The following is a 25,121-nucleotide window of genomic DNA, read 5'->3' as shown; positions in this document are numbered from 1 at the left end:
CATCATATTATATTTGCACATATAACACAGGTCACCTGTGCTGCACTATACGATTTAAGTTGAAATAACTAAAACATGTCTTCTAACTTTCGTTTGAAGGCCTTCGGGATAAATGCTCATCACAAAGTAAAGACCGCTGAAACTCACTAAAAAGACTGTAGAAAAATTATGCCTCTGATTTTTAAATATGATAGGTAGAAAATGTGGCTTTGGAATAAATAAAATATTTAAGTATCAAATGAATAAAAAGATCTTTGACGATTTCATTTTGTTTAGTTTAAAAAAATGCGCCTAGGCGCATTTGATAAAACTACTCAATTAATTTAGGACGATATAGGTTTCAATATACAAAATCTCGGCTACGTGTTGTTTTACGGCGTTTCATTGGAAGTTTAATTAACCTAGAAACTCCTTAACGATGTAATTCAAAGTTTTGCATCGTTCATAAACCTAACCTTTAAATATTTAAAGATATTGTCCATATTCAGCATGGTATACGAAGCTGGTAAGAACTTTGAAATAAAACCCTGTAAGCCGCGGGTCTCGAGCCGTCGGCTTCCAGATGACGCCGACCGACATTTTTCCAACAGGGTTAGCGGCAGAAAGTGACACAGCCAACGCTGCCATTCTCAGTCTTAAAGGAGGCGCGTTTCTACTATAGCTGGTTGGGCATAAAAAAGAAACAAAAGCGGAACGTTTAAATCGTGAGAGCGATATCCGCTTTGACCTTGCACGACACATGTAACACCTAAGAAATTCTATTGCAATAGCTCGTCGTATATATAAAATAAAGGGTAAGAACTGTGGGACTCCTCATCATGTTCAAATAATAGCCAATAATATAGTCAAGGTCTCCACACTCGTGGTTGCAATGTGACTGACAAGCAAACAAGCAAAGGTTTTATCAACTCTGCTATACTCACCTTCTGAAAAGAAACGGTCTCCAAAGTTCACATGTTTTGCGACGCGGGAAGTAGCCCATCGTATAGTTACTTGGTCGCAGGTAAAGAAGCTGAGGGCTCTCGGTAGTGTAGAGGGGCCAGTCAAATCCAGGCAGAGGTATCGACGGCCTCCTGTACAAGTTGGAAAAGGGGGATTCATAGACACGAGAGCACGAAGCGATGGAATCGAAATTAATCTGGTGAATACCTTTGCAGGCAATATACACTGCATAAGATACGTTCGTAACCGTCCTCACTACTAAAACATCTTATTAGTGAGCTGTGGAACATCGCCGACCGCACTTAAAATTAACAGGAAAACAATTTGTATTCACCCTCCTTTTTAACAACAACAACCATTTTAGCGTCCCCTTGAAACAAATCGAAGTGCAGCTCGATCTAAAAAAAAAAAAAAGAAACATCCGCGCCGATCTTTTTTTTTTTTTTTTTTTGAGTTGACAACGAGGTTTTCTCATTTAGGCCGGGGGTTTCCAAGCCCCGGCCCGCGGGTCAGATCCGGCCATAGAGTTATTATAATGTACGCTAGAGGTTCAAGTGGCGCTAGTGTGCTGACGCAAATTGAAGCAGACAGCAACCAGTCGAAAATTGACTTCCGGTAATGCATTTCTATGGGAAAAAGTGAGTGCATTTTCTCTCTGCGCTCGATCATAAGGGCGAATATCCCAAATAATTCGTACGTACTAGGTAGCTTGGAACATTTTTCAGTCAGGCCGACGAAATAATTGGCCATTTACGGTGTTTTTCTTTCAAATTCATCGCATTAAAAACGGTGTTAAAACAGCTTCGTACGTATATTTATGTGCACTGTCGGACACTGTTAGCGCGAACACGACGTCGGCGCTTTTCAGCGTGGGGTATATACGTGCCAAACGAACGAAGAACATCTGGAAATTAAGAAAGACGGCAAGAACTACGCAGTAGCACCGGATCAGTAACCACACGTGCATATACGATGAAAATTAATTGAAGGCTACGTAATCTATTCCTATTTTAAATAAGTAAGTACCGTTTTATTCTTTCTGCTCTCAGCGGAGCTGCTTGTTCTATAGTTCAAAATATCACTCGCACGCTCGAAATCTTTGAGAACAAGTGCCCGATAAAAGCTGCCCGGCAGAGAAAACAATACGAAGAGACAACTTTTATAGCCAACGGACTTTATTCTATATGTTTTGAATGTTTTTATCCGCTCATGCACGACGGGGTCATTTTTATATTGTGACAGGACTGGCATATTTTCAATATATAAGCGTCACCGGATTGCTGGCGAGCCTTGAACACACTCTACATTCCTTTCAGTTGTAATTTTGCTTCGAATCGTCGCTTGTTTCTACACACCTGCTGCGGAACACACGTTTGGGACTGAAATGTAGCGAAGTTAAACATCGGTCACTGATGAAGAAAAATGTGCTAACTAAAGCAATTACACTTTTACAGTGTTAATCAAGGTACATACTATCCGGTACGACCCAAATAACCAAAGTGTTCCGTGTTATTTTCCGGCGAAGAGACAAAATGCAGGCGCGCTTTCGCATAGGAATACACAGGAAGACTGGAAAAGTAGACTGGTTGCTGTCTGCTTCAATTTGCGTCACGGAAGTCGCATAGACACTAGCGCCAGTTGAACCTCTAGCGTACATTATAATAACTCTGTGGATCCGGCACGCGGAAGTCTACCGACTGGCCCGCAGCTGGCCGCGGTCTTTCCACTGAAGCCCGGCCTGCTGCCCGCTTCCGACAGACCCGCTGCTATGGCGCAAAAAGAAGTGCGCGGAAAGAAACGACGGCCCGACGCGCTCTCAGTGCGCAAATTAGGATGCCAGAAAGAACGACAGAAAGTGGATCGTCACATGTGTCCTCTCACTATGTTATAATTCAACGTTGTGATCACTGTCATCTTTTCTAGTCCCCCAGCTTCATGTCTGTGTAACTATGTAAAAACTCCATTTCGTTCTCATGTCCTTTTCCCAAACTATTGCATATTTTTCACATTAGTTTCATCATTCTCGTTAGTATTTTGCACTGCGCGAATGTGCCAAAATTTTCATGCGCTTTGATTTATGCCTGGTGAGTTTTCTCTGTCACAAGTATCGCGTAATGTCGTATTAGCTAAATATTAAATTTTAACCTAACGTACACTTATTATTTACCTTAGGGTTTTTTATACTTGCTCTAACATTATTGTGTATTGTTAAATGCTTATCTACGTTAATTTACTTAGTTGTTTTGTTTTTTTCGATTTTAATTGCTCTTTTTCCCCCGGCCCTCGAGACTGCGACCAATCGCTAATCCGGCCCATTAACCGACAAGTTTGGAGACCCCCGGTCTTGGTATATCTAGCCACCAAACACATCTAGCAGTCCACTGAGAGTATTGACATTCGCGGGACTTTTGAAAAGCGTCAAATCAGCTGAGCAAATCTTTTTATCTGCTGCAGATCGCGAGCAGTACGCCCTCGCAGGAACAAAAAAACGTTCATCGTCCTTGTTAATTTCCCCATAAAAATATCTAAATCCGCCACTTCAACTGTTGTCAGGTTTAGCGACGCATTCGGAATTTTGCGCATTGTTTCCCACTCGTGCCCGCATATTTTTTTTTTTTTTTTTTAATTTCTAAAGTAACACGCTTATGTTTGCTGAAAGCCCCTTCCTGGTATTTCTGGCGAAAGAAAATTGAGAATGCGCTCGAACAACATTGGCACTTGTTTCCGTGAATTTTACCTTTTAATAATTTTATTTTTTGTACGATTATTCGTTTCGAACTTTTTTATATTATTTGCTTTTTTATCATGAGCGCCAGGAACTCTTGCACCCTTTGCATGTGAAATAAGATAGCCGCTATTTGACAACGTAAAAAGAGAATGTTAGTACAAATTGTTTCAGCAAACCCGAAGCAAAAAATATAAGCATTCTCACCCTGCGCGGATGAATGAACCCCAGGCGTCGACAATCTCTTCCATGAAGGCTTGTTCTTCTGTCGTATACTGTATTTTTACTAGCTGCTCCTTTTCGTAATCATCAAGAGGCTCCGTGTACCTGTCCCTGTCCTTATAAAAGGGTAGCGATCCTAATGTGTAGGCCAGTTCTTCTGCGTGAACCACGCCCATCCAGTCCGGCCAGAAGCTGAAGGTAGATTCGTAAGCGAATAAATACCTGTAGGTACTTATGCCTTGCCTGGCAATTGTTTCTGCAAATAGCTGTGTAGGACAGTCAAATACGGCATCTCCAAATATTTTGCCGAAGATGTCCACTACCGTCTTTGTGTCGTGTTTTGTCTCATATCCTCCAAAATAAAAGTTGACGAGGTGTTTCACTTTCGACACTGGAATATTGAAGACCGGCGCCAGGGCAAATGTTATAGCCAATCTGTAATCTCCGGACATTACTTGTTCCAGTCTAGGGAAAGTGAACTTCAGATGATCCAGAAAAAGCGACCCTTCATCCCGATTGGTTCCTATTAATACATTCTTAAAACTGAGGCTCGTCCACGTTCTCTCCGAGAGTACGTGCTGGGGGAGGAAGTCGTCTCCATGAATGGGTGAAAACATTCGCTGGACGTCGTCGACACTTGCTAAAATTTTGATTATGAATCGAGCGTCTAGTTTTCTAAGGCACGCCATCACTTTGTCTAACTGTTCGTTGAAGCTCAGTCGAGTATCGTAGCATCCGAGGGCACCAGCAATATGCGTGAACTTGCTAACGCCCCTGTACGACATTCCAAGTATCATAGATAGTGGAGTGCCGCTTTCCATAATCACCCTCTTGAAGAGACCTTGACTCGGTGGAGCCACCGCATGCAATCCCACTGAAATGGCGCCAGCGCTTTGGCCGCTAAGTGTCACCTCGTTCGGATCGCCTCCAAAATGTTCTATGTTTTTTTGAACCCATTTGAGCACCAGGTTCTGGTCCCAAAGGCCCATGTTTCCTAGACGTTCTGGCTTCTCGAGCGACAGAAACCCAAAAATGCTCACTCGGTAGTTGAACGTCACGAACACAACATTCGACAACGCCACGAAGTTGGCGGGGTCGTAGATGAATAATGCCGAGTCACCCCACTGGAAGGCCCCTCCATGAATAAAGACCACAACTGGAAGCTTTCTCAGACACGAGTCGACATTCTGGCATGTGGAGCCTGGCCTCCACACATTTAGGTAGAGGCAGTCTTCTGAAGCACTAGAGTAGTTCAGAAATCTTTCACCTAAGAAACGAAGGTTTAACTGCCAACAAGGTGTCGGCTTACTTGTGGCTTTGAGCGTCCCCTTCCAAGGTTCTGCTGGCAATGGATTTCGAAAGCGAAGGTCTCCCACGGGTGGTTTTGCGAATGGTATTCCCAAAAATGCATCCACCTCTTTGCCGCCAACCAGGATGCGCGAGCCAGCGACGAGTCCCGTGTGGGTGCGAGCCAGCGGATCATTGCACGTCACAGATCTTGTTGAGCAAACCAAACACACTGTAATAATCAGGTAAAGCATTCTAGCAACTTCTGGCCTTTGTTTTTAAGAAGAGATATAGTTATCATCTGAAATTATTTTGGTTATTACTGTTTCCCCTATCCTTCAAGACGAAGACGCCTAGCATGCAGACTTCGTGCAGGTGAACGGCAGAGTGGCCGAGTGAGTGTCTTACATTTCGGTCGCGTCGATGTTTTTCTCATTTGTTTATCCTATTGCTTGCAATCTTTCCTGCCATAGAAGTTTGGCTTTGGCTTTTGTAGCATAAGAGCTGTTGTTATACTAGCAGGAAAGAAACCAGAACTCGAGTCGTTGCTCCAACTTTTCCTTCTAGAATGACAATGTACCGATTATTGGAATTTAGGTGAGTGTATGGAGGAAGCACTGGAGGAAATATTAGAATACAGGATCGCTATCGGAGCTGTATCGGTGGATTCTGTTTTGCATAGAAAGATGATTACTTCAGACCGGTACACTAAACTACGAATAATTCATTTGGTATCACGCCTCAAGTCAATTTAAGGCCATGGTGACATGTGCGACCGGATAAGCTTAAACATTCTTACTTGTGCCTAAAACTGTATTGTTTCTATGCGGAATTATTTCAATTCAAACGCGTTCTTCCTTCCCAATACAGTGTATGCGATAGCTGGTTATTTGAATTATAACAAAGTTACATTAAAAAAACGTTAGCAGTTTAAAAAATAAAATATTCAGCCACTCCAAATTTACAAGGTCTGTCTGTTTGTTTGTTTTTATGGCAGAAATAATCTTGTTGCATTACCGAACCCTCATTCTCCACCAAACGTTGCTGTAGCATTCCGAAATAGATGCCAAGATTTTGAAAAATTAAGTTATCTCATTCAAAATGTATAAGTGATTCTTTTTGAAAATTTGAATGCAAAAATGGGGCCCCTTTTCGGTAACTGGCGCCCATTCATTTCCATGTATTCAAAAGTTTCATACGCCGCCGTTCAAAAATATTTTGCGTTTAAATATAATTTTTCTCAGAAATGCCGTTTTTTTGTACATGGTTGTGATTGTCATTAATATACGTTTCCTGTATTATTGAAAGGACTAATTAAATGAGACTGCAGTCCGGTCAGTGAACCTGTAGCTCCAGGGTACGGTCTTCAACACAGCGTTTCTAGTGGGCTTACCAATAATATGTCAATATAGATCTACCAAATATATTGATTATGTATGCTTCAAAGATATCCATGAAATAATCCTTAAATACGCACATGACCGAACGCTAATTATTAAAGCATAAGGCTCTGTGAGATTTTCACAAATTTTGGCGAACTATATTTCTAACTCTAGCAGTAGAGTTATTTTTATTATCATGCAACGTCGTGCGACAATGAGCAGTACCTTAAATAGCATAGTACCTGGTGGCTTAAGTTTATTTGCGCGAAAAATATATGCTTTGAAAAGCCGGATTCCAGAGGCAAACCACATTTATTAAATACATATCATAATAGACAAACATATTTAAAATTCGAAAACCACCGCATTTTGAAATGGTCGGAATTTTTTATTTAGTCAAATGTCACTTACCACCCATCAGGCTTGCGCGAATATAAACACAAACAGGGGGGCGCCATATCTGACTCTCTACAATATTTGCTGAAGCAGAAAATTACGCGAGTTTCCAAACCTTTTACTTTTGCCTTTTATCAAGTATTTATTAACGCGGAGCTCCAAATCTACTTTGTACTCACGGCTCGGAGCGTTCAGTTTAGTACCCTACTAAAACCATTGTACAGTGATAGCTGTTATGGGCTCTTCCCACAACTGGAATCGACGCCCGTCGTAGATGTTGTAGTTGTTATTGTTGATGTTGTTGTAGTTGGCAAACCCTTGAAAAAGACTGCCTGCTGCTTGCTGCCCGCTGGAATTGAACCTGAGTCAGTGGCGGGCTAAGCGGAGGCGTTACCACACAGCTACGTTGTTTTTTTGTTTTTTTTGTTTTTTTTTTTATTCTTTGTTGCAAGACAACATGAAATGTCACCCTTCACATTAAAAATTAACTGCAAAACTTTTGCAGCATATAATCAGATGCTCGCATCTCGGACATAGCTTTACAGATGCCCAGCCACTCGGGCTTGGGCTCACGGTGGGAAAGCACACTTTCAACCTGTTCAATAAGCGAGAAAAAAATAGATGCGTACTTTTCTGGCATTAAGGGTGGCATGCCTGATGGCTATACGTGACCTCCAGATACTACAAAGGCCGAGAAAAAAAAAAAAAAAACATATCATGGGTAACACCGTTATCGTCCTTCACGTTCAAAAACGGATGCCCTAGGGTGTAATACAATACTCTTTCCTCAGCGCGCGTTCGAGCCTATTCCAGTAAAACATGTCATTTGGAAAAAAGTTAATAACATGCTTCATGCACTGTCTCAGGTGCCTTACATAATACACCCTATACAGTCCAAGGCACATCGATACCATTTTCTTGCAGCCACATCTTAACGGGTAAAATATAGGCATGTAACTTAAAAAATAATTTTTCACCGAGGGTGGTACAGAGATGCGCTTTACTCTCTGAAGTACTTTTTGGTCGGGATCACAACAAGAGGTTCGATAGATCGGTGTCCGAAACAAACTGACCACGAAATTCCCTGTGCGCGCTTTCTTGCTCACTGAAGACAAATATTCGAAAGAGAAACGGGCATACAAAGAGTTAACTGCGTCTATGTCTTATTTCTTAAAGCCAAATAGTCTTGCCAGCTCGCTTCTACACGAATAAGAAAGAAAAAACGGTAAATAGGTGACAGTTTAGTTTGAATAAATACACGTATAAAAGGGTGGTCCTGTTCTCGCATAAAAAAGGAACGAGAAACGAATTGCTTAATAAACAAATGAGAGTGGCAGCTCTAGTCTCACATGACATTCCCAATGGAACACGTTATGCACGCCTCATGCGTTCCAGCTTGACCTTCAGATAAACAAAGCGAAACTACGATTAAACTTCTGCACATTAAATCGGCGACAGACTATGTGGTTTGGAAAACGTACCAAATCTTTCAAGTTTAAAACATATGACAAACTGTCGCCCTCGCAAAGATGGACAGGTCACGATACTTCCATCAGGAAGCGCGGCTGTCCAGGTCGGTGGCGACCCCCGACTAAAACGTTTTGCTATTGCGACAACACATTAGCGGCACACCGAGGTACGCGCACGACACGCCGTCATAGCGAACGCCTTCAAACACTGATGGCGCTGTAGCACATGCGTCGTGTCCAAACCATCGGCACTTGTTCCAGTTAATTGCTGCGCTGGTTGCGTCACATAAGGGTTTCGCCAAAGTAAACGCCGTACCGGCACTTGATTTATCACCACAGAACACTGCTAAGTCGTCGGCATAGCTCAGAATCTTAACCTCCACATTTTTTGAACGAAAGCCATGACACATGGTACAAAAAAAGACAACAAAAAAACTTAAACAGGAAGGTTTTAAATACAAATTGAACAAAGGCGATATGGGGCACCTTTGCCTTACACAAGCTTTCACATAATTTGTTTTGGTCAACGGCTTGCTCACTCTTAACAAAGCCCGTGAGTCTACTTTCCCGCACAACACTCGGAGAGCCAATCACCGCAACTTACGGAGTGAGCTGGGCGAATGACGATGCCAAAACATATGTTTCGACCAAAAAACGCAGTCTGAGTTGTGACATTAAGCAATGCAAGCGTGACGTTTTGCATTGCTTAATGTCACAACTCAGACTGCGTTTTTCGGTCTAAACGTATGTTTCGCCATTGTCATTCGCTGAGCTGCCTTCGTAAGTCACGATGATTGGCTCTCCGAGTGTTGTACGGGAAAGTGGACGCACAGGCTTTTTTTAGAGTGCTGATTATAAGCTTCATGATGCGGTCTTTATATACCGTTTTGACGCCTTCGAAAATGACATCGCCTACGTTTACTCGCTTTAAAACATCGAAAAGAACATCGTGAGTGACACGATAAAATGCTTGGTCGAGGTCGATTTGAAGCATGGCTACTTGGCCGATGCCCCCATCACATGTTGCTAATACACCGCGTGCGACATTTACGTTCGTCGTAGTTGATCTCCCTTGGATTTCACGTTTGACGTTATTCATACACGCAACGGCCTGTTACCGCCGTGCTAGAACCTTTGCAAAAATCTTAATAGTCTACGTTACACAGGGTAATTGGGCGGAAGCCACTGACATGACGCAGTTTCTCGTCATCGTTGCCCTTGAGTATCTGGACGGTAAAGGCATACCTGTAGAAGACTGCGACAATCTTTTCCTTTCGTACGCGATAACTAGAAAACAAATGGTAGCGACATCGCTTTAAACTTCTTAAGAAAATTAGGCACACGGACCATCCAGTCCCAGTGTTTTTAAGGTTGACAAGTCATCGATTGCTTTAAAGATCTCTTAAATTGATATTGGATGAGAAATACTCGAGGCGCTGCCGCTGACTGCGGCAGCTCTTTGAGAAGTTCTCCACACATGGGATCCTTCCTTCCTGAACCTTGTGACCCAAAAAGTTGCTTATAATGCATAACAAACACTTGCCCGATCATTTCCGGGAAAGTCCTGGTGGCGCCGTTTACCTCGATTTCTGCTATTTCACCCCGAAGCGCGTGTCGGTTCCTGTCCGCAAGAACCTTCTTAGTAGATTGCTCGCCCAACAAATCCGCCCGCGCTCGCACCTCGGCGTCGCGGTAACGCTCCTGATGAAGCTGTTCTAACCACCTCTCAAGGCCATCTTGATTCTCTAAGCACACACCGGGAGTTTCATTCTCAGCGCTGTACAGCGCAGATCGAGAGCTTTCGAGCGACCTTTCGATCGACCTTTCGATCGATCGTCCGATCGAGCGACACATAACCTTTCAATCGCCAGCATCTTCACTTCCTGTTTGGTGATTGCCAACTTCTCAAAAATTACCCCCCTCTCGCCTTCAAAACACGTTCTGAAAGTGCTGTCTTCAAGGAAAAACTTATCGTCGAGCAGCTTCGTGTTAAGCTTTCAAAGCCTCCACTTCGGCGACGTTTAATCACCAAACGTTGTCGCTACCAAAAAAAAAAAAAAAAAGAACTGGCGTTACACGGGATTTAGATAACAGTGCTGCCACGGAGTCTGAAAAGCTAATCCCAGCTACGTGGGCCTGTTATGAAGCTTGAAAATGTGTGAGACGCATCTCAGACTTGTTGTTTTAACGGTCCTTGCGTCAACCAGATCAAAATTGCTGAGCAACTCATCTAAAACTGTCATACGTCTATCAGTGCGCCGACTAGTTGTCTACCTTTCTATCGCTCGAACGACGCAATTAAAATCTCCATACAACACGAAGGCTCTATTGCAATCTACAAAACCGCGAAGGTCATAAAAAAAAAAAAGAAACCCGCTCTTTCATCGAACTGGCGGTGTACAAATAAGCCGCCAATGAGCTGCTGAAAACATACACACACACACACATACACACACACACACACGCACACAAATAAGGCAGCGCTCCGTGTCGGAGGTAATAGCTAACTCCGAAAAAAACACATACTAAAAAAAACCCCGAAACGTCAATAGCAGGTGTGACACAAAGTTCGTTCACTGCCAAATAGGGCATCCGCGCACTCGCTACCTGCTCCTCCTCAGTCACCTTGGTCTCCTGCAAGGCCAATAAATCGGATCTCTTCTTGTTAATTAGCTGACGCTGTGCTTGTACAGTATTTTCCCGCGCGCAGAGACCTCCAACGTTTAGCCTTGCGACCATGATGGCGGTGTCGGCTGTACGAAGCATGCAGGGCGTGATACAACACTTTCCTTGGCGTCGCAGAAAGAATCCTTGATACCGGGCGGTGCTTCCTTCCTTGCTGCCGCGGCGTCGCCGATCGTCCGGCGGACAGTTCGGTAACGGCTTGTACTTGCCGCGCTTGCTCATCCCCAACCACAGATTGGGGTTGAAAGTCTTCCCCGTCATCACGGGCCGGCCGTCGAGGGGTGCGCTTTGGGGAATGCGTGCTCTCGTTCATGCCTTCCGGTGACTTGGAAGGCGCCTTGTCACTCGGCGTGAGACACTGCAGTGAGCGGAAATGCGCCACCTTCGGGCAAAGACTCCACGGCGGCAGGAGGAGCTTGAACTTGCTCTGGAATAGCGGCGGCCGGCTTGTCCTGAACCGCTGGCGTAGCCTCCTGAGCTGGACCGCCGCCTCCGGCAGCGCTCACCTGGTGGTTCAGAGGCGGCTGGTCGCAACGCCCCAATCCTCTGGCAGTCAGCTAAGTTTCATCAACCTCCATGGTCAGCGAGGAGCGAGAAGTCGTCCGCCACGGCTCGGCCGGTGACGTCAGCATACATCTTCAAGCGCTCCTCCTTGTCGTGCCCGAAATGGTAACACTGGGTGCACTGGGGGACACGGCAGTCGCGGCGAACAGGCCTCGTTTTTTAAACAGACCGGAACCCTTCCTGGAATGACGACGAAGGTGTTAGCACCATGCTGCCGGAGTTGGTTGAGACGTCTTCAGGCGCGACGCCGGTCTTGAGCGTCATGAATACGAACCGAGTGGTGTATTCTACGCCATTGAAGCCCTCAACGCTCCACTTCTGGCGTCCGACTTCGTAAACTTTGCCTTACGCATCTAAGATTCATCAAACGGCGTCGTCCGAAACGTGAAACGACACCCAGTGCAGGCGGACCCGAACCTCCGTGCAGCTGGGGTCGATGATTGTGCACCTAAGGTTTTTGACGCCGAGCTCCTTGTGCGCGAGCAGTCGGTTCTCCGCTTCGGGCGTTCGAAGAGTTGCAAGCCAGACGTGATGCATCTGATACACCCCAAACGATGTGACGTCCGACAGCACAGCGAGGCTCTTCAATTATTGCCTGAAATCTTGAGGTCACAGTGGATGAGCACGGAGTTCAGGCACGCCTGCCCGGTTCGCATCGGTGGCAAAACAATGCTGTACTCGTCGGCCGAAGCCGCACCAGCCGCAACAAAGGAACCACGGCCGGCGAGGGTAGCTATCGCAGCTCCGGAAGAGCTCGTCAACCTTCGACCGCTTCGTGCGAGCGCAGAAGCCTATATACAGAGCTACGCCGCTTTTGTGTTCTTTCTTAACACGGGGCTACACCACTGCGTTGACCAACGAGTTGAAAACCCGCTTTAAACTAAGAGCTTTCGTAATACCCGTTGCCCACTGCACGCACTCACTGGAAAAAAATAGCCAATAAAAAATGCCGTCGTAGCACTGCCCACGGTTCAAGTTTGAAAAGCGCATCAGTAATCTAGTTATCTCCGATTACATAGAAAGCGCATCAGTAATCTAGATAACTAGATTACTGATGCGCTTTTCAAACTTTTCTATTTAGTGTATTCCCTTTCCTTTATAACTAGTATCTCCTTTCCCTCTTTGAGAACGTTGAGACCCTTCGGGGGCGGTTTTATCGTTGTGCCATTCTATGTTGTTGCTAGATGAAAGATGTCCTGTTCCCGTCCTTGTCCTCTCTGTTTTATACTTTCAAGTTTTGTATCTATTAACCAACATGCTCGTTTTCAATTGTAAAAGACGAAGATCACTCTCATATTGTTGCTTGTTCGAGGTCGGAATGTTCTACACGCCGAACCTTCTACGCCGATTATTCCAGAAGACCACGCATGTACATAAGGGGCTCCGCGTGGCGAGCCACAGTCAGTCTCGCCCCAGCGTTCGACTCTGCTGCCACGCCGACTTCGACGCCTGCGACGCTCTATTATTATCTTTTGTATTCGTTTATTTTTGGCACAAGTTCGCCACATTAAACGTTTATTTCTTCCTGTTTATTTGTTATTTTTGGTAACCACCCGTGACATTTTGGTGGAGGTGCGGGGTAACGCATGTCCCTGCAGCGTACCCCTCCCAGGGCCCGCAGTGCAAGTCCGAGAGCAAGCCCCCGAAGACCCGACGAAGACACCACCAAGACTCGATTAAGTCGCCGCATTCAAGGCCTACACCCGGAATTTGGACCTTTGCCACCCAGGACCGTGCAGTCAAACAGGACGACGATGAACAACCAGTCGCCGCAGACCCCGACCGCTCCATCCGTCGTCTTCATGCCCGTCGCCCCACGCAACCCGACGCCGTTCCATGGTGAGGCCCATGAGGATGTGGAGGATTGGCTACAGCATTACGAACGAGTGGCCCGCCATAACCAGTGGACACCAGAGCAGTGCCTTCAGAACGTCTACTTCGCTCTGGAAGGCACGGCGCGCACCTGGTTCGAGAACCACGAAGCGTCGATTTCGACGTGGGAAGAGTTCCAGGCCGAGCTGCGACGCACCTTTACCAACCAGCAGCGACGACTGCGTGCCGAAGAACGCCTCCAAGCAAGACACCAAGGGCCAAACGAGAGCGTCACAAGCTTCGTCGAAGACGTTCTCCGCCTCATGAACCGCGCCGACCCAAACGCTCCCGAAGAGAAAACGTTGCGGGTCCTAATGCGCGGCGTCAAAGAAAACATCTTCGGGGGCCTCGTGCGGAGCCCGCCTACGACTGTCCAGGGTTTCATTACTGAGGCCACCAACATCGAACGTGCCCTTCACGCACGGGCCTCACACTACAAGAGACTTCCCGGCTTCGCTGCCCTCTCGCCGTCCAGCTGTAGCATCCCGGACATCCGCGACATCATCCGGGACGTCGTCCGGGAAGAACTCAGGAAGCTGCTGCCTGCTGCCAACCAGCCGGCTTCGCTCTCGATAGCCGAAGTGGTGCGCGAAGAAGTTCAGCGCGCAATTCAACCGGAGACTCCTGCCAGCGTGGCGCAGCCGATGAGCCGACGCTGACCTACGCCGTAGTGGCCCGAGGACCGTCGCCAACTGCTCAACACTACCCGGTGGCGCCACGACAAGACCCATCAACGCAGGCGTACCCCCGACGCAACGACGAAGTACGTCAGTACGACCGCCGAGAACTGCAGGCGCCAAGGAAAACCGACGTGTGGAGGACAGCGGATCGACGACCCGTCTGCTACCACTGCGGGGAGACCGACCACATCTACCGTCGTTGTCCCTACCGGCAAATGGGCCTGCGTGGGTTCCACCCGAACGACCCACGCCCGAGGTACGGCGAACGCCCTCGTGACATCGAGGAGTACTTCCGACGTTCACCCTCCCCAGTGTCGTCTCTCCGCCGTGAAGCCTGCTCCCCATCGCCACGACGTTCAGCCTCCCCAGCGCCACGATCCCGCCGAGAGAGCCTGTCTCCCCTGCGTCGTCGGGAAAACTGAGTGCGGCAACGCCTGGAGGTGACGTTGCCGAAAACGACGGAAGCAAACAGCCTCCAAGAACGCCGGAGCGCTCCCACTCTCTCGACGCCCCGCATTGCACCGACGCGCCTACAACGGTGTCCAACAACCTAAACGTTGTTATCGATGCCCAAAACGCATCGGCACTCGTTGACACCGGGGCAGACTACTCAGTATTGAGTGGGAGGCTATCTCGCCACCTTCGAAAAGTCACGACACCGTGGGATGGACCGCAGATACGAACCGCCGGAGGACACCTCATCACGCCTGTCGGACGGTGCACCGCTCGCGTCGAAATTCACGGCGAGACGTGTCCTGTGAAATTCGTCATTCTACAAGACTGTTCCAGAGACGTCATTCTCGGCATGAACTTTTTGTGTGAATACGGCGCCGTCATCGACCTTGGAGAAAACAGATTGACGCTGCGGACACCTGTTCCGCCTTCAGAGAAACTCCAAACTGCGTCAGCCGCCGTCCGAGTCGCTGCCGACCACGTGAATCTGCCGCCGCGATCAAGTGTTGTCGTACCCGTCGTGACCGATGCAGCTACCCGTAGCGAAGTTCTTCTGGAAGGTAACCTCCAGTTGCTCCTGGGAAGAGGAATAGGCGTCGCACGAGGAGTAGCTGAACTTCAGGATGGCCGCACTGTGGTCCTCGTGACGAACTTCCGGAATGAAACGCAACACCTCACAAAAGGTGCAGCCGTTGGCCACGTCGAGGATCTCCGAAACTCCGCCGAAATCGCCGCCATTACTGATGAATCCTCGCCACCTCAGCAAGACGGTACGTCGCCAGCGCAACTCGACATCGACCTTAAGCTTCCGGACCCGAAACGACGGCAGCTGATTAACCTCCTCGCCGAATACCGTGACTGCTTTGCGACGTCGTCGAAGGTACGCCAAACAGCCGTTGCGAAGCACCGCATCATTACCGAGGACGACGCGCACCCTGTGCATCGATCACCGTAAAGAGTCTCCGTTAAAGAAAGGGAGGTGATCCAGGAGCAAGTTCAAGAGATGCTGAACGGCGACATAATCCAGCCATCAAGCAGTCCGTGGGCCTCTCCAGTCGTACTGGTTAAGAAGAAGGACGGAACGCTTCGGTTCTGCGTGGACTACCGGCAGCTGAACGCGGTGACGAAGAAAGACGTCTACCCACTCCCCCGAATCGACGACACGTTAGACCGGCTGCGCCACTCTCGATACTTCTCATCGATAGACTTGAAGAGCGGCTACTAGCAGATCGAAGTCGACGAACGGGACCGAGAGAAGACAGTTTTCGTCACGCCGGATGGGCTGTACGAGTTCAAGGTAATGCCCTTCGGACTATGTACGGCGCCAGCAACTTTCCAGCGTGTTATGGACACCGTACTGGCAGGACTGAAGTGGCAGAGCTGTCTGGTCTACCTCGATGACGTCGTGGTGTTTTCCAGCGACTTCGACGAGCACTTGCGACGACTCCGAGCTGTTCTTCAAGCCATACGGACCGCTGGACTCACCCTCAAGCCGTCAAAGTGTCGGTTCGCCTATGACGAACTGAAGTTTCTAGGTCACGTGGTAAGCAACGAAGGCGTGCGCCCAGACCCTGAGAAGACTCGCGCGGTCGCGTCGCGCGGTCGCGAGGAAATTACATTTGCCTTCCATTTTTTTTTTTTTTTTTGGCAATTGATTTGCTTCATTTTTTCGCGCAGAATCAAGTAGAAAAAACGCTGACTGGGGAAGAAAAAATGTGCTATCTTAAATTGCAGCTGTGATTATCGTTTTTCAAAGTCCCATGAAATTACGTTGCGGCTTGTTTTTATTTGATTAAGTGCATCTTCAAAGTAGGACATCGTAAAATATTAACCAACATCTTTTTACCGGATTTAGGCCGGCTCCAAAGTATTTCCCTCTTTTTCTTTTTCATTGAGGACAGCTGTTTAAAAACAGCGGTAACAATACATGTTAATGCGAAGGTTTTGTAACCTTGATTGGAATAAAAATGTCCAAGAATATTATTTTAGTATTACCGGGCCCACGTGTTTCTTTCAAACAAGAAAAGTTGATGACAAAACACCAGTGTTTTATTTATAAATTTCTAGTCTTTATAAAGTGTGACAAACAGTAATATAATTGTCCTGAGAAGTAGCCTGAAACTTCATCGGAAGAATATTCGCAAAGGATAATGTCAGACATAAAAAATTAATAGTCGGCGTGGAAGTTAAGCATGCGCCGGTTAACGGCACCAAACAGTGTGTCGCAACCGTAGAAGCAAGCTTTGTTCTAATCAGCAGAAGTCCGGTTCAAGTGGTCCCGAGGCGCAGTATAGAAGTTAATACCGTGTCATTCTCCCCTAACCCGCGACCACGGCTCTCATCCTCTCCGCTAAGGAATAATGCAGCGCGGCCAAGAAGTCTGGCTCGGCTCGAAGCCTATTCACGTCTCACCGCGTCTCACAATTCGTCGGCAGTGGCACGGTAGAGGGGACGCGGTGACATGACTTCCTTGATGCGCCTCCGAACCTGTTCGATGATATTCAGATCGGCACCTTTTGGGGGCCAAGGCAGCTCCGTCATGCTGCGCTCCTCGAGAAGATACGAACGTGACAATGCATTTTACACTTAGGCGCTTTCTTGAAAGGCACTGAGATGCATGTTAGCTGGAAACATTGGGCTGCACGGCACACGCATCGTGATGGTGGTTCCATTGGCGAATATTTTCGCTAGCAGACGGCCGGAAGAGCGCAGCGGCGCAGTGAGCGCAAGTGAAAATTTATCTCAACCTCAGGGTGCGGCGTGTTTGCGGAGCGATGCGGCAGGCGGCGCAGGTAGTACCGTGCACAGGCCGGAGCGCTGTTTCAACTCATATTGTCCGCGATAGTACATAAGGGGCTCCGCGTGGCGAGCCACAGTCAGTCTCGCCCCAGCGTTCGACTCTGCTGCCACGCCGACTTCGACGCCTGCGACGCTCTATTATTATCTTTTGTACTCTTTTATTTTTGGCACAAGTTCGCCACATTAAACGTTTATTTCTTCCTGTTTATTTGTTATTTTTGGTCACCACCCGTGACAATATGAAGGTCTATTGAAACAAATACACACTATTAATACCATCTTTCTGGCAATTTATTTAGAAAATAAAACTGTATCAGGCGCATTGATGGGGCACTGACGCAATTGTAAATGTAATTCCTTATTTTTTTGTAACGTGTGCAAGTCTTGTTCCAGCATATAAATAGGCAAAACACAAACAACAGATTCCTGTTGCTTTATACAATCCTTGCTGTTTTGGATTTATTTCAACATTTCGACGCTTACAAGTCTAGCGACTTCAGGGACCTTGATCTACATGTCGGAGCAAGCGGAACCAAGGAAACGGGATATCGCCGCCTGCTGCGATTAGTCAGCGGTGCGTAGCTGGCCAATTGCAGCAGGTGGCGATGTCCCGGGCCCTCCGTCCCGCTTCTTCCCGCCGTGTAGATGAGGGACCCAGGTATTGAAAAGTATAACAAGGTGTTCTAAGAACGCCCAGAATAAAGGCTGGATCACGCAGCCACGTTTTCTTGCATTACGTTAGGATAGCTAACGTCGGCTTACGTCTTTAGTCACCGGGACAGCTATAAGAGAAGTGCGGCTACCAGTTCAAGAAGATAGCCTGGCGCGCGACAATCGAAACACGAATGTTTCGGTGACTTATACGTAATGGAAAAAGTGATGCTGTGTGAACCAGCATTTGAAAGCCCATACAAACAGTTGCGTTTGAGTGGGTTTGACTGCAGTGCGCAGAAAAACGGAAGCGATACACCGCAACATCTGTGCTTCGTACGAAGCGTGGATCCCAATTCAGGGATTGGCTTGGCAGGTGACGTACGCGAAGCAGGGATGCCCTGGTTTTTTGCATCCGCAAGAGAGTCAAACGCACTGAAGCACTCTCAAGCGCAACTGTATGTATGTGCCTTAAGGCCTATTTACACAGGAGCTTTTTTTTTTTTTTGCCTCTTCTTACGCTGCGAAAACGTCACCGGAACATCTGTGCCTCTAATGTCGCCTTCAAGTCTGGCACTTCAACCGGTTGCCACGCTTCATATGAAGCACAAATGTCTCGGTGACTCTCAACGTAAGCCGACGTAAACTTTCGGAGCATAACACAACGTAATTGCCGATACACAGATTTCCGTTCGAGTGCATTCGACAGCGCTGTGTCGAGAACCAAAAGCGAGTCGGAGGCACACCTGTGCTTTGTATGAAGCGTGGAATCCATTTCAAGGAGTAGCTTGGCACCCCACATATGAAGCAGGGATGTCTTAGATTATCGCAGCCGCAACGCAGTCAGAAGCACTCTAACGCTCTCAAAAGTAACTTTGAGTAGGGGCCTTAAGAATACGGTGCGGTGTGAACCGGCCTTAATCCGAAAGTGTGAGGCAAGATTCGAACGCGCAACCGCACACGTTCTTACCCGAAGGCAGAAACTAAAGCATAACGAGAGAAATAAAACAATTATGTTAAGGCTATACTTTTTACATACGCCAAAAGCTGAAATATTACTTAATAATACATACACTATTTTATATCGGTGTTAGAAAAAATATGAATACTTGTGCAATGTTACGACATCCCAAGACTAATACCCCATTCACACGGTCAACATAAAGGTACCTTTAACCTAGGTCCCTTTGCTATCGGCGAATGAGCCGCGCTCTTGGGTCGCGAGCACACGCCACGCGCGGAAGAACTTAATTGATTGGCCGCAGAAAATAAAGGTCCCTTAGCTAAATGTACCTTTACGGTCGTGTGAATGGGGTAGCTCTCCGCATCAACTGCCCTAAATAACAAAAACAAGCCCTGAAGAACATGGGTAGCATAAAACGGCAGAGGCTCGTTTTCTGTTGGTTTATACCGCCCATGTACTCAAGCTTCAACCTCAAGTTGTAAGAGGAGGAAGGAGTCACGAGACAAGAACCATTGGAAGCAAGCATCACGCACTCACACACAGAGATTCCGCGATTCGGACATGCCGCACCGCGATCACCAATGAGAAGTATTCACTGGGCGCCATATTTGTGGGTGATGTCTAGAGCGCATGCTCTGAAGGAGCCTACATTAATAGGCTGCTAAGACCGGCAATCTTGAGGGTGCGGAATGCACGTTACAAAAGAACTGTGCAAGCTCGCCATCAGCACGCGCTCAGCAGTCGTGCACACAGCTATGGCCGCCAGTGAATACTTCCTGTAGGAGGTATTCACTAGACGCCATATTTGAGGGCGATGTTTAGAGCACATGCTCAGAACGAGCTCACATTAATAGCCTGCTAAGACCGGCAACCTTGATGGTGCTAAATGCACGCTCCAAAAGGACTGCGGAAGCTCGCTGTCAGCACGTGCTCAGCAGCGGCGCACACGGATATGGCCGCCAGTGAATACTCCCTATAGACCCTTTCTGAAAGTCAGTCTACCGAATGACCTTAAGTCTACCCACCCTGCGAAGACTCCAAACCGACGCTCTAATGGCGGCGCTACACAGCCTCTCCACACCAGAAAAAGGTAACTTCTTTGAAAACATAGAGATAAAGAAAACTACACCGACTTGTCTTAAAAGGCAACTCCGCTTCATTTTTGGTTTTGAAAAAACAATGCAGTCCTCTTCAGTATCGCCTAGGAAGACCACACGTGAAATCTTACGTCGCAGTTTTGTCTAAATGTTTCTTAAACGGTCCGGCAAACTTTGCAACTCGCCAAGTTGCCGAAATCGGCTGACTTGAGCGGGCGAATTTAGGCGCAACCAACAGCGCAGTCAAGGCTACGGCATGGGCGGAGCCAACATTGAGCTAAACGCCATCTACATGGCCCCCTTTTGCTTGTTTTCACTTCTCCGGGCGAGCGTAGCGCATGACGTCAGCAACGTTGCCTCTCGGCGCTCAGCAGTGTCCACGTGATTGGCGTAACGCGCCTGCGCAGCGCGTTTCTTGGGAGCCGTCCGGCCGCCCGCCGTGGTCCCGCCGTTACCGCCGTCTTCCGTGTCACAACCGCCGTCGTCGTCTCACCGATTGTGATTATTGTCTCTCGGAGTTTCGTCCACACTACGTCCACACTTATGCCGCAGTTGTGCAGACGTCGTCGAATGCCGTAGACACCAAAGCGTGGCGAAGAGTGCGGTGCAGACGACACTCGCGCCTGCCACACGCCCGCCCCAATCCCGCCCGTCGCTGGGCCGAGGATCACGTGACATCTCGTACCACGTGATGGCCATGTATTTGGCGACCCGAGGCCAATGTTGCCGGGCGGAGCCGAAGTTTCGGTTTCGATTTCCGCTCGTGTTTAAAATAAGATTTAAAAATATATATCCCACTTTTCGCGAAGCAAACGACGTAGTGTGTTTTACTAGGGCTTTTTAATTGGAAATCAATCATTATCTCGAAATCTTCGGAATTGAGCGGAGTTGCCCTTTAAGAATATTGTTAAGTCAAGTCGGTGTATTTTTCTTTATCATTAAGAATACTGGTTTTGGGAACATTCTTCCATTCCTTCGAAAGCATAAAGCAGAAAGGAGAAAAGATGTTGGTACTTTTACGTCATCTTCACTTCACGAAATCGAGGGCGCATGATCTAGCCGAGCATGATCTCTTATCACCACAATTAGAGCGGCAATACTGGAGCTTTTTTGACTGCCACAAAGTGACTGACATTTTAAAAGGGACTATTTACTCCGTAAGTGTGACGTCACTGCTCTAAACAAATCATTGCTATAGACCAGGGGTGGCCAGGCTGGCCTGGCCTAAGAGCCGCAAACAAAACCACGGAACTTCTAAGAGCCGCGGGGGGGGAGGGGGGGGGGGAAAACTTAATTTTTGTTCATAGTCTGTCTGTATGTATGAGTGCACAAGGCTGTACGACTGTACGTATGGGAGTACAAGGCTGTCAAACTGCAAGCTGCAGTGTGTTTTATTCTGAAATCCTTTCAGAATAGAACTTCTAAGAGCCGCGGGGGGGGGGGGGGGGGGGGGGGTGTCCCCTTACGAGGGATCCGCGAGCCGCACTTGGACCAGCAGAGAGCCGCATGCGGCTCGCGAGCCGCGGTTTGGCCACCCCTGCTATAGACCCACACGCGGAGCGACTCTGTTTACCAACACGGCCGGAAGGACGCGCATGCGCGGAAGCTATGTGGGCAACAGCGGCCCGGCTCCCCGTGTTTTCGCCCTTGCGTTGTGTGGCGCGCGCTCGCTGTTGACATTGTAGGGACGCGTCTAGCTTTATTTGTGCGTCGTATTTCCTGACAACGTATGCCGATGCTATGCCAGACAATCTGAGCTCGCTACCCGAGCCTGAACGGCAGGGGTATCGAAACAAACTCTGTGTGGACGGCGTTGCCTTCGAGGATCCGTATGCCGTAAACAATGCCTGCTGGACTTCCGACGTGAAGTTGCGGCCATCGAAGTCGATGGCGCACGTCGTCGTTCATTTGGATTTTTCGCCAAGCCAGTTCACGGCCGACACAGTGCAGGCGTACAAGTCTCTCGAGGCCTACGGTTACTTCGAGTCGGTTTCCGCACTGCCGTCGGGGTCAGCAGACTGTTGATCTACCGAATAGTATTTATTGATTGATTAAATACGCACAGCGTCTTCAAGTCAAGGTATGATATTTTCCCTACGCTCATGACCACAAGGCATGACAAGTAGTAACGCTTTGTCCGTTCTGCAGTCTTGGCGGTAACACGTTACAAGTAACGGCGTTACCAGGAACGCATTACTTTTTATATTAACGTAGTAACCTACTCGATACTTTTTGGACGCAGAAACGGGTAACATAATTGCGTTGCTATTTCAAGTAACGTAGTTACGTTACTTGTTACTACTTCACAAATCTTAAAGAAATTATACACTTCAATTTTTTTACGTGTTTTTAGGCGTCAAGCCATGTGAATTTCTGAGTTCTCTGCGTTTTTTGCGTTTTTTCTGGCGAGTATTTAGTTGAAACCGTAAAAAGAGATAAGTAATTATGTTCAGTTTCTGCATGAACATAATGTTTCTTGATATAATGTATCGTCAAAACATAATGTTTCTTGATGCCTGTATCGTCAAAACAGTAAAACGTGTTAAATCATGATTTAAAAAGTAACGCAGAAGTAACGTGCGTTACTTTTTACCGGTAGCAGTAACGCGTTCCGTTTATTTTTAGATAAGGTAGCTTCGTAACGCGTACCTTTTATTTACAAGTAACGAATAACGTATTTCGTTGCTTTTTTTCGGTAACGCCTACAACACTGCCGTTCTGTCGCCGATCCCCTTCTGCTTAGTAGCGCGGGCTTAGCGATCATCCCACGAGCGCTTGGCCGGTGCTTTGTGCGCGAACACCCTGGGAACAAAATCCGGGGGGGGGGGGGGGGGGGGGGGGTGCGGGGGGGGTCTCGATCAGACGACGGTTTCTCTGCACATAAGGAAGCCTCGGGACGGAAATTGAAATGGAAGCCGCACTTGCCTTCAAGAAAGTGCTTGCCGCACAAATGGTCGTTCGCGAGAGGCGACCATTCTTTTCGATCCACGGATAGAGGGGCTTTAATAATATCCACCTTCTGTGCCTTTCAGACTCTGCCGGGAACTTGTGAAAAATCACTCCGCGACTTTTTTTTTTTTTTTTTGTACCTTTCGGTGCAATTAATGGCAACACAGCTTCGCGGCATGATGAAATGCTATGACGCCCATGCAAAACGCGCGCCCTTTTGCCCACACCCCTCGGCTCCGGCTAGCTGGATGGATGGATGGATGAATACGGCTGAGCCCTTTGGATCGGGCGGTAGCTTACGCCACCTAGCCATTTTGTTTTACCATTTAAGCTTAGAATATTTAAATGTGAAATCTATATTCACTCCGCAGTGCAAAGAAAGTGAGGCTATGAAACCCCCTTGCCATCAGTGAATAAGAAAATACCTAGTTTTCTCTCGATTTCTGCCACCATTCACTTAATCTTTGCTTGGTAATCTCTACAGTCTTGAAATCCACTCTCCCTTCGCTGTCTCTAAAACCCAATGACTTTATTAAATCTATGTTGTCTTCGGTAGGCATAGGGTGAAGCCCTTTAGAGTAGAGTATCAAGTGCTCAGCCGTCTCGTCCTCCTCTCCACAAGCAGTGCACACTGTATCAATTTCCTGGTACTTCACTCTGTATGTTCTGGTTCGCAGAACACCCGTTCTTGCCTCAAACAGCAATGAGCTTCCCCTAGAATTGTCATAAATGCTTTCTTTGGCAATAACTCTTTTGTTTAATCTATAGCTTTCCAGAGCCGTCTTTGTCTGCATTCCCTCTAGCCACCGATCTCTTTCTGTGGCCTTAACTTTCTTCTTAACTGAGACTTGCTCTTCCGTATCTTCGCTATAGCCCAAAAACTTTTCTCTTAATTTCCTAGTGCGCTGTCTCCACTTTGTGTCTACACTCCTCATGTATAAATAGCTGAAAACCTTTCGTGCCCATTGCTCCCCGTCCATTAGCCTCAACCTATCCTCAAATTCTACCTTGCTCACCGCTTCCCTGCTTTCAAATGATGCCCATCCCATGTCTCCTTGTACTCCCTGGTTTGGCGTTTTGCAATGTGCCCCCAAAGCCAGTCTACCTACTCCGCGCTGTTTTATTTCTAGTTTCGCATGCGCTTCGGATTTCATGCATAGCACTGCGTTTCCAAAAGTCAAGCCAGGCACCATGACCCCTTTCCAAATCTCTCTCACCCCCTCATACCTGTTGTAATTCCAAAGTGCTCTATTTTTCATTACAGCTGCATTTCTGTTGCCCTTACCTATTATATACTTTTCATGGTCTCTGAGATATTCTGCACCATCACATATCCATACTCCTAGATACTTGTATTTACTAGCTCTCTCAACTGTAATATTCTGTATCTTCAGCCTCTCAACTTCATCCTCGTTAAAAATCATGACTGCCGATTTTTCGCTACTGAATTCTAAACCTAATTCCTCTCCTTCCCTACCACAGATGCTCATTAATTCCTGCAACTCTGTCCTGTTGTTAGCCATTAGTACAATATCATCCGCATACATCAATCCCGGTAAGGATTGCTGAATTTTTTGGCCTAGCTTACTGTAAGAAAGGTTGAACCCAAGCCCACTCTTCTCTAGTCTATCCTCCAATCCTCTCAGATACAACATAAACAGCAAAGGCGATAACGGGCACCCCCGCCTAAGGCCTCGTCTTATCTCTATTTTCCCTGTCGCCTTTCCTTCCCATGTTATAATCACCTTGTTATCTCTGTAAATGTTCCTTAATAGTGCTGTTAGTCCTTCATCTAGGTTTAAGTTCTCCATTATGTCCCACAGGTTTCTTTGGTTCACATTGTCATAGGCACCCTTGATATCCAGAAATGCCAGCCAGAGCTGTCTGTTTTCTTTTTGCGCTATTTCTATACACTGTGTTAGAGAAAATAAATTGTCTTCCAACCTTCTTTGTTTTCGAAACCCGTTCTGTAACTCGCCCAGTA

General features: G+C 47.3%; 1 protein-coding gene across 1 annotated transcript; it reads right to left on the bottom strand.

The window, feature by feature from the left end:
- Window positions 1–919: 919 nt before the first annotated feature.
- Window positions 920–5,430, bottom strand: LOC8032357 (acetylcholinesterase). The gene is made up of 2 exons (XM_029986727.4): window positions 3,875–5,430; window positions 920–1,073 (listed from the first exon to the last, which is right to left on the bottom strand). The coding sequence occupies exons 1-2, from the start codon at window positions 5,428–5,430 to the stop codon at window positions 920–922; spliced, it is 1,710 nt and encodes a 569-aa protein (XP_029842587.4).
- Between the last annotated feature and the right edge of the window lie 19,691 nt (window positions 5,431–25,121).

This window comes from Ixodes scapularis, unplaced genomic scaffold (genome assembly GCF_016920785.2).
Source record: "Ixodes scapularis isolate PalLabHiFi unplaced genomic scaffold, ASM1692078v2 PGA_scaffold0__279_contigs__length_252992795, whole genome shotgun sequence".
Taxonomy (NCBI): Eukaryota; Metazoa; Arthropoda; class Arachnida; order Ixodida; family Ixodidae; genus Ixodes; species Ixodes scapularis.
The sequence above is the reverse complement of the archived record's forward strand: the minus strand, read 5'-3'. Positions and strand labels throughout refer to the sequence as shown.

Excerpts from the sequence above, each read along its gene's own strand:
- LOC8032357 (XM_029986727.4), bottom strand. The coding sequence starts at position 5,430 with ATGCTTTACCTGATTATTACAGTGTGTTTGGTTTGCTCAACAAGATCT. Across the intron at positions 1,074-3,874 it reads GGTTCATTCATCCGCGCAGG|GAGGCCGTCGATACCTCTGC; the intron begins GTGAGAATGCTT and ends CAACTTGTACAG.